This window comes from Tamandua tetradactyla, chromosome 8, assembly GCF_023851605.1.
Source record: "Tamandua tetradactyla isolate mTamTet1 chromosome 8, mTamTet1.pri, whole genome shotgun sequence".
In the NCBI taxonomy this organism is placed as follows: domain Eukaryota; kingdom Metazoa; phylum Chordata; class Mammalia; order Pilosa; family Myrmecophagidae; genus Tamandua; species Tamandua tetradactyla.
Genome location: NC_135334.1, coordinates 78,510,841 through 78,521,047, shown reverse-complemented (window position 1 = coordinate 78,521,047; position 10,207 = coordinate 78,510,841). Strand labels below are relative to the sequence as shown.

Sequence of the window (10,207 nt, the reverse complement as noted above, 5' to 3'; positions counted from 1 at the left end):
ATATCTCTTTATCTCTACTTTATCATATATGGCATAAAAAGTAATGTTGACAACGGGTTTCCCACCAGAACACAGGTGTTGTGAAAACCATTACTGTATCTTAAGCCAAAATGGGAAAGGAAAAGATATGTAGATTTGGGCAAGTCCACCACGACTGGCCATCTGATCTACAAAGTGGTGGAATCAACAGAAGAACTATTGGAAATTTTGAGAAGAAGGCTGCTGAGATGGAAAGAGGTCCTTCAAGTATCCCTGGGTCTTGGATAAACTAAAAGCTAAATATGAATGTGGTGTCACCATTGATACCTCCCTGTGGAAATCTGAGATCAGCAGTATTATGTGAGCATCATGGATGCCCTAGGACACAGAAAATGTATTTAAAACATGATTTACTGGCACATCTCAGGCTGACTGTGCTATCCTGATTGTTGTTGCTGGTGTTGGTGAATTTGAAGCTGGTATATTCAAGAATCAGCAGACCTGAGAGCAGGCCCTTCTGGCTTACAAACTGTGAAACAAGTAATAGCTGATGTTAACAAATGGATTCCACTAAACCACCTTGCAGTCAGAAGAGATATGAGGAAATAGTTAAAGCAGTCAGCACCTACATTAAGAAAATAGGCTACAACCCTGACACAGTAGCATCTGTGACAATTTCTGGTTGGAATGATGACAACATGCTGGAGCCGAGTGCTAATATGCCTTCATTCAAGAGATGGAAAGTCACCCATAAGGATGGCAATGCCAGTCGAACCACACTGCCTGAAGCTCTGGATCGCATCCTGCCACCTACTCATCCAATTGATAAGCCTTTGCGTCTGCCTCTTCAGGATGTCTGCAGAGTTGGTCGTATTGGTTCCGTGCCTGAGGCCAAGTGGAGACTGATGGTCTTAAACCGGGCATGGTGGTCACCTTTGCTCCAGGCAACTTTACAACTGAAGTCAAGTCTGTTGTAATATGCCATGAAGCCTTGGGTGAAGTACTTCCTGGGGATAATATGGGCTTCAATGTCAAGAAAGTGTCTGTGAAAGATGTTTCTCATGGCAATGTGATTAGTGACAGCAGAATTGACCTAAATGGAAGCAGTTGACTTTCCTACTCAGGTGATTGTCCTGCACCATCCAGGCCAAATCAGTGCTGGCTATGCACCTGTGCTGGATGTCACACAGCTCACATGTCTTGCAAATTTGCCAAAGTGAAGAAGATTGATCACTGTTCTGGCAAGAGACTGAAAGATGGCCCCAAATTCCTGAAATCTGGTGATGCTGCCATTGTTGATATGGTTCCTGACAAGCCCATATATGTTGAGAGTTTCTCTGACTATCCTCCTTTGGTTGCTGTTTGTGATATGAGACAGACATTGTTGTGGGTATCACCAAGGCAATGGACAGGAAGCCTCCTGGAGCTGGCAAGGTCACCAAGTCTGCCTGCCCAGAAAGCTCAGAAAGCTAAATGAATATTAATTACCCATAACACCTGCTGCACCAGTCTTAATCAGTAGTGGAAGCGCAGTCTCAGAATTGTCTGCCTCAACTGGCAATTTAAGATTAACATTAAAAGACTGGTTAACACAATGAGATATCATCTCACACCCACCAGAATGGCCATTATCAACAAAACAGAAAATGACAAGTGCTGGAGAGGATGCGGAGAAAGAGGCACACTTATCCACTGTTGGTGGGAATGTCAAAGGGTGCAACCACTGTGGAAGGCAGTTTGGCGGTTCCTCAAAAAGCTGAATATAGAACTGCCATACGACCCAGCAATACCATTGCTAGGTATCTACTCAAAGGACTTAAGGGCAAAGACACAAACGGACATTTGCACACCAATGTTTATAGCAGCATTATTTACAATTGCAAAGAGATGGAAACAGCCAAAATCTCCATCAACAGAAGAGTGGCTAAACAAACTGTGGTATATACATACGATGGAATATTATGCAGCTTTAAGACAAGATAAACTTATGAACCATGTAATAACATGGATGGACCTAGAGAATATTATGCTGAGTGAATGCAGCCAAAAACTAAAGGACAAATACTGTATGGTCCCACTGATGTGAACGGACATTCGAGAATAAACTTGAAATATGTCATTGGTAACAGAGTTCAGCAGGAGTTAGAAACAGGGTAAGACAATGGGTAATTGAAGCTGAAGGGATACAGACTGTGCAACAGGACTAGATACAAAAACTCAAAAATGGACAGCACAATAATACCTAATTGTAAAGTAATCATGTTAAAACACTGAATGAAGCTGCATCTGAGCTATAGGTTTTTGTTTTGTTTTGTGTTGTTTTGTTTTGATTTTACTATTATTACTTTTATTTTTTTCTCTATATTAACATTCTATATCTTTTTCGGTTATGTTGCTAGTTCTTCTAAACCAATGCAAATGTACTAAGAAATGATGATCATGCATCTATGTGATGATGTTAAGAATTAATGATTGCATGTGTAGAATGGTATGATCTCTAAATGTTGGGTTAATTTCTTTTTTTCCGTTAATTAAAAAAAAAAAAAAAAAAAAAAAGACTGGTTAATAATAGCAATGCATTGTATAACCTTCAGAAAGAAAAGAATGTTTTGTGAACCATTTGTTTTTGTCTGCCAGTTTTAAGTTATTGGTTTTTAAAATCAGTACTTTTTAAATGGAAACAATGACCACTAATCTGTCACAGAATTTTGAGACCCATTAAAACAAAGTTTAATGAGAAAAAAAAATAACATTGACACTCTACCTCAAAAATTTCCTTAGCCAAATGTATCAACTCATTAGGTACATTTTCTATTTTCTGTATTACTATAATTGACAATGTGCCAACTTTCTGTGACTGCGTGCACTAATACCTTTTCTTCTTGCCTCATATAATAACCATCTCACTGTCCTTCAAGTCTTCATTAAGAGTTTCCTCAAGGCCCTTTCAGCTTCCATCTGCTGCCTAGTTTCAAAACCAATACTACATATTTTAGGTTTTCATTACAATAACCCTCAATTTCCAGACATCAATGTTTGCCTCACTTATCTATTGCTGGATAAGTCACCAAAAATTGAATGATTTAAAACTACAAGTGATGACTTCTTATGGTTCCGTGGCTTGACTTTGATCAGTCGGGTACTTCTTTCTTTAGGAGTGAGATGTCAGCTATGGCTACACATATCTGAAGCCTTAACTGACTCTGTGACCACTATGACTTACTGCCACAGCTGGCAGGTATTGCTAACTGTTGACTGAGAACTCAGTTGGGATCATCCATGAGAATATTTAGACATACCCTCTCTATGTCTTGGGTTTCTACAGCCTAAAGCTGGTTTTAGGGAATTGTACTAAACTCAAGCATTTCAACTAGAAACCATAAAGAATTTTATGACTTAGCCTTAGAAGTCTCAGAATGTCACTTCCAATACATTCCATTTGTCAAGCAATCAGTCCCTAAGGCCAGTAGAGATTCAACAGAGTGGAATTAGAGACCAACCGTTGATGTGGGAATAACAATTTCACATGGCAGAAAGTTTCATGTAAATTTAAATCAACATTGTAGGAGTTTCAGCTCTTAAAAAATGGGAAACAATTCAAATCAATAAGATTACCTGTCTCCTTTCTGAAGCTCTCATCCTCACGTCACTGGGTCCCTCTGGGTAACAACAGGAGGATAATCTTGTCCCGAATGTGTTTGGTCTTTATCCCATAGATGATTGGATTGAGTGCAGGAGGAATGGCCACATAAAGGTTGGCAAACATTATGTGGAAGGATTGAGGAATACTGTGACCAAAACGGTGGGTGAGGACAGAGAAAATAGCCGGTGCATAGAATGTAAGGATGACACAAACATGGGAGCCACATGTGCTGAGGGCTTTCTGGCGAGCCTCCTGGGATGGGAGGGAAAAGATGGCACGGAGGATGAGAGTGTAGGAGATACCAATGAGAATCAGATCAGAGGCGACCATCATTATGGGCACAGCAAAACCATACCAGATGTTGATGGAGATGTCTGCACAGGCAAGCCGGGCAATGCCTATGTGCTCACAGTATGTGTGGGGAATGATGTGTGTTCGGCAGAAAGGCAGTCGCTTTAAGAGGAACACACACGGGAAGATTATACAAAAGCTTCTGCTGACTATACCCAGCACAATTTTAGTGATATTCTGACGGGTGAGAATGGTGGTGTATCTTAGGGGGAAGCAAATGGCCACATAGCGATCGAATGCCATGGCCAGCAGGGTGGCAGATTCCATGGCAAAGCTATAGTGGAGAAAGAACATCTGGGTGAGGCATCCAGAAAAGGTAATTTCTTGAGGGCCCAGCCAGAAGATGCTGACAATTTGGGGTACACATGTATTAGAAAGAGTGAGATCAGTCACAGCCAGCATGGAGAGGAAAAAGAACATGGGCTCATGGAGACTGCGCTCTCTGGAGATAAGGTGGAGGAGGACACTGTTGCCCGCAAAGGCCACAAGGTAGAGAGTAAAGAAGGGAATCCCGATCCAAATGTGGAACTTCTCCAGTCCTGGGATTCCCAATAGGATGAATGGGCCCAGATTGAAGGTGCTCGAGTTTAATGTGGTCATCATGGTCTCAGATCAGATGTGTCTTATAAACTGAAAATACAAATTTCATGGCTGATCATTATAATTCTCTGCAGACATGTGCCTCTGAGCCTTACCCAATACCATTCTTTCAGTTTCAGTTCTGAAAAATGATAAATTATCTCTCCTCATCTTTCTTAATAAATATTTATCAAGCATTCAGTCAATTTTAAGTCATAATGGAAGTGGTAGTGAAATAATATTTTCCCAGAGACATAAATCATTAAACTCTTAATCCCATAACTCCTAGCTACCAGAAAATCAGAAAGTTTCCTAACAAATGTGTGCACAAAATTAATATTAGGCAGAAGAATACCTTATTACTAGTAAGAGTTTTTGAGCAAATAACGGTGTAAAATCTCAGCCCTGTAAATTGGGATAATTATTGTACAGGGTCATGAGAAATTTAACAAATGCAGGCTCAGTATCTAAAACCTAAGCAGACCATGAAGTCTCTTTCCTTCTTTATTCTTCTCTCTACTGGTTCTCATCACCTCTACAGATAAGTTCAATGAGTTGAGGAGACAAAGAATATTCGTTCCTAAAATTTAAAGTTGAACTGGTTTAATCTGCCCTTTCAGACCTTCCTAAATTTGAAATGTTTCAAGAAAAGACTGCCCCATATAACTTAACTATGACAGCTTTGATCAATGGAAATAACAAAGCAATGCCTTGCAACTTTCAAAGAAGACAAATTCCAAGAGAGAGGACCTGGTTTCCTTGAAACTTTGTACAAAGATAATCTTGTCTCTGCCTAATCCAAGTAATGACTCATTCTGTGAGCCTCCAAACAGTTGAGCATTTCCTGCAAATCTCTAATCTCTTCTGACATAATACCCAACTCTTTTTCTCCTCCTTCAATAGTCACTTATTCCTTCCTACCTCTGTTTGTTGATTGTTGAAATTCTTCATGGTCTTTCCAGGTCCTTTGTTTTCTTGGTCAACAAACTTCACTTGAGTGCCACCTCTACGTCAAAGTTCCTCAAATGTATAATCTCCTCAACTTTCACACTTCATGCCCGTCATCATCACTTGGAATCTCCCACAAGTGCATACAACTCAGCATGTTCTGAACTAAAGTTTTTCTCTTTCCATCACCCCGAAACTGTTTTTCCTGCAATGTTTCTAATGCAGCAAATGAAAAGAAAATACACTCGGTCTCTTAACCCTAATCATGATCCTAATCACATCTCTTCCACACACATGCTTCTTTCTCATCTTCTAAATGAGTAACATACTGCAGTTATTCACTCCCTAAATATCTCTGCATCACATCCACTTACTGCTACCCTTATGTTGATCCATCTATACTTGTTACCGTCATCTCTCACTAACACCTCTGCAGAGGTCTCCTAACTCAAGTGCACGCATTTTGCTTGAGCAATTTTAGAGTTCAGAAAAGAAAACAGAAATAGTATACAGAAAATGGAATACTTTTTAAGTATTCCTACGATTTACCTGTCATTAAAATTGATTTTGGAAGATTAGTGCTCCCAGAAGAAGGCAGATATGATATAAAGATTATCACAGCTAAAGAGGGAAAGAAAGCAAAAGCTTATCACTTTCAGATAGAAGAAATGTCTAATATGAGTTGGGGAATAATAGTTTAATGCTAACAAAGGCATATACTAAGGAATGTAAACATAAATGCAACTTTCTCTTAAGGACCTGTACATGTCATTCAGGAGACCCAGAAATTTCACAAACTCTGATGAGAAAATATATGGATGTTAAACAGGTTAGGAAGTAGCCCTGCTGAGACTGGTGACCTCAGTGGCTGTCATCAGTAGAAGTGGATATCATCTATACTCAAGCCTAGGCAAGGTCTATTTCATTATCAAAAGATTCAGTTCCCGCAGAGGCCAATGCATAATGAAACCTCAACTGAGAATCAGGTTATAAGATTCACGACTTTCTACTCCCTACTACAAGATTTTGTATAAACTCCCTTCTCCTCACCCCAAATCAACTATCACATGTGCACCCAGCTTCCATCTGAGGGAAGAAACAAGGAAGAAGAAGAAATTGGAAGGGCAAACTTGTCTAAATGGTGAGAAAATAATTAAACAGGAAGCAATAAATTTCACGGCAAAAAACTGCAATTAAAATCTAATACAAATGAAAATTTGAAAAATATGTAATTCTCTTAGTAGATCTCTAAAGCATTCTTATAAATTGCTAAGGCAAAGCCCACTGACTGAGTTAAAAAAAGAATGGATATGAAGAAGTAAATATATAAAAAGAAATGTTAATCTTTAATAAGTACATGGAATATTATCTATCTCATAAATAATTAAATATGGCATAAAACGGGAATGAAATGGATTATTTATCAAACAGGCAAAGACTTAAAAAGACTGCAGATGCTATTGATGATATCCAATTCTTTTAAGGGTCTGAATAAATAAGAACAAATATCACTATTTCAGAAAGGTTTACTGTAACATTTTTAGAGACTAATTTGACAATATGTGTCTGTTCCAGTTTGTAAACTGCTGGAATGCAGTATTCCAGAATTAGAACTGCTTTTTAAAAGGAGAACTTAATAAGCTATATGTTTATAGTTCTAAATCTATAAAAATATCCAAGCTAAGGTATCCAGGAAAAGTTACCTTAATTTAAGGAAGTGTAATGTGTCAGAAACGCCTCTGTTGGCTGGGTAGTCAATTGGCTGGCATTGCTAGTCCCTTGCTCCTGGGTTCTGTGCTTTCAGCCTCTGTTCCTGTGGTGGCTCCTCACTTCTTTGGGGTTGACATTCATCTCTTGGCTTCCCTTGGCTCCCTCCAGATTCTGGTTTACTTAACATCTCGTGGCGACGTCTGCTGGGCTCCAAACATCTGTGTCTTTGTTCTCCAAGTTTTGGCATCTGTCAGCTCTGCTCTGAAGTTTCTGTTGGCTCTGTCATGTCCATCAGCTCTTTCTGTCAGCTCCTATGTTTCTGTCATTTCTGGCTTTCTCCAAAATGTTTCCTCTTTTAAAGGATTCCAGTAAACTAATTAGGAGCCTCTTAGAATGGGTGGAGTCACATCTCCATCTAATCAAAAGGTCACAAACACAATTGGGTGTGTCACATCTCTGGGGACATAATCTAATCAAAGCCTGCAGTGTTGAGTTGGGATTAAACAAATGACTGCCTTCGCAAGATTAAAGCATGATCAAAACATGGCTTTTCTGGGGTACTTAATATTTTCAAACTGACACAGTGTCAAAACATAAAATGCATATATCCATTCCCCCAACAGTACCAAATCTAGAATTTTTTTATGAAGATACATTTACAAAAATCAATAAAGATGTATTCATTGAAGCAATATTTATAATATTGAAAAACTAGTGCTAGCCAATATTGTAAAGGGAAAGATTTTAAAATTTGCAGTATGTACATTCAGTGGAAGAGTATGGAGCCATTAAAAAGAATGAGATAAAGTTACTCATATGGAAAGCAAATGATGGCAAAATAAATTCATTATTAAAAAAGAGAATTATAGTGCAATGTTAGTATCTGCAATTAGTGTTAATACGCTATTCATGTTTAGGATTTGCATTTAAAAGCCTAGAAGAATACGCAATAGCTTTTAGAGTAGTATTTACAGGGAGAGATTTAAGGTCTTGGGTGGTGAAGGATATTTTACCTTTCAATTTCATACATATACAAATTATCTGTTTTACCAAACAAGTTTTATTAAAATAAAATATCAAAATTATTCACAAAGTCATTTCATATATGTAAGCAACCAGCATCTACATTGGATTAATTTTTTTTGTTTTTATTCTTTGTTTGTTTGTTTTTTGGGGGTGCATGGTCCGGGAACTGAACCCAGGTCTCCTGCATGCAAGGTGAGCATTCTACCACTGAAACACCCATGCACCCCACCTTGGATTATGTTTTAACTTTTACCATAATTTCAGACCACATTTTAAAAAGTAAAGAAGTCAAGGATATGTAAGGAAAGTTTTAAATATGGTAATAAAGAAGTGGATCATGCTTTTGATGAATTAAAGATACAATGATTAATTTACATTTATTAAATTCATAAATAGGTAAATTAAATTGAATACATAAACAAATTATTACATAATGTATCACTTCACAAGAATAAATATACTCATACAGTACAACCTATAGCTCTGATTTGTCTGCAATTTTATAATGTTTCTTGTAATTGGGTGAGTTAAAAGCAGTGAAAAAAACAATGGGTTATTCCATAAATGGTTTGGAAATTGTTATTTATTGTAGAAAATATGTACCTAGATCCACAATTTATATTAAGTAAGTAAACTTCCTCATGAATCAAAAATAAAAATATAAATCTAATCACAAGAAAATCCCCAAATTGTGTAAACAATTATCTATATGAAATCTGTATGGAAATAAAGATTTTAGGAAATATATTTAGCTGAATAAAAATCAACACATATTAAGTAAGGGAGAAAGACAAAACTGCAAATAAAGACTAGGAAATAGCACCAAGGGCCACATAACATAACAAAACTTCAGAAATAATAGAAGCTCCTCTAAGATGCAAACTTTCTCTTAAGCCAATTATTAAGTAATAAATAATTAATATAAATATATTAAGCTTCCAAAACATGTAAATTAATAATTTTAGAAAGAAAAAATTAGTAAATGTGGAGTTGAATCTCTGAATTCACAAGTGAAATACTTAAATATGATGATTCAAGTCAAGATCAAAAGATGAAAACAGCATTTTTAATGATAAAGGAATTTTTTTTTTTTTTTTGCATGGACAGGCACCAGGAATCGAACCTGGGTCTCTGGAATAGCAGGCAAGAATTCTGCCTGCTGAGCCACCATCACACCACCTGATAAAGGAATATTTTTAACAATAAAAACATTTTACCAATCAATACTAATGTTTTGACAATTAAAATAAAATTCATTGTATTTGGGAAAATATAAACTAACAAATATGATTAAAGAATAGCCAGAAAACTTAAGTAAAAAAATGTATGTAAAATATTATGATAAGGCTGGCAGGGATCTAATTACCAGCAAATGGTAGTGGACTAGACAATTTAATCAGGCCTATTTTCTTGCTTTTAAAGAACACATAATTCACATAGTATTACAATTGATTTTGAGCAAACAGAGAATGTCAAAGTTATTGAGATTCATTTTAAAGGTTACTATAACTACTTTGTAAAAACCTAAATGCATTCATTCATTTCGACAATATTTATTTTAACTCCTTATAAGTACCCCCAAACTGGGAGGAATGAGAACAAGTAAACAAGCAATAAATCATGTGATTTCTGTAGTAAGGTCGATACTCCCAGCCAGAGTTGATGTAACAGAAGAAAGAACAGATAATAATGATTAGATGTAGAACACAGAACAGGTAAAACATGGCAACTGATCGAGACTAGTAATGGAAAGAGGAGTAGTCAAGGTTTATTCCACCTCAATGAACCTCTAAACCAATTATTTTTTATTTGGTTTTTGTTTTTGTTTTTTTGACCCCCAGTTACTTTCCTGATTTTAGAGAATAATTTGCAATGTTTCTTTGAAACATGTCCATTTGTTTCCTACTACTAAGTAAGCAAATGAGCATTAACCTGATAATATATTTCCTGGGTTTGTGTATAGTACCCACA

At 36.9% G+C, this 10,207-nt stretch overlaps 1 protein-coding gene across 1 annotated transcript; it reads right to left on the bottom strand.

Annotated features, from left to right (window-relative positions):
- Positions 1 to 3,625: 3,625 nt before the first annotated feature.
- Positions 3,626 to 4,576, bottom strand: LOC143643581 (olfactory receptor 52H1-like). Its single transcript, XM_077112194.1, has one exon. It carries the CDS (start codon positions 4,574 to 4,576, stop codon positions 3,626 to 3,628), a length of 951 nt encoding a protein of 316 aa, XP_076968309.1.
- Positions 4,577 to 10,207: the final 5,631 nt, after the last annotated feature.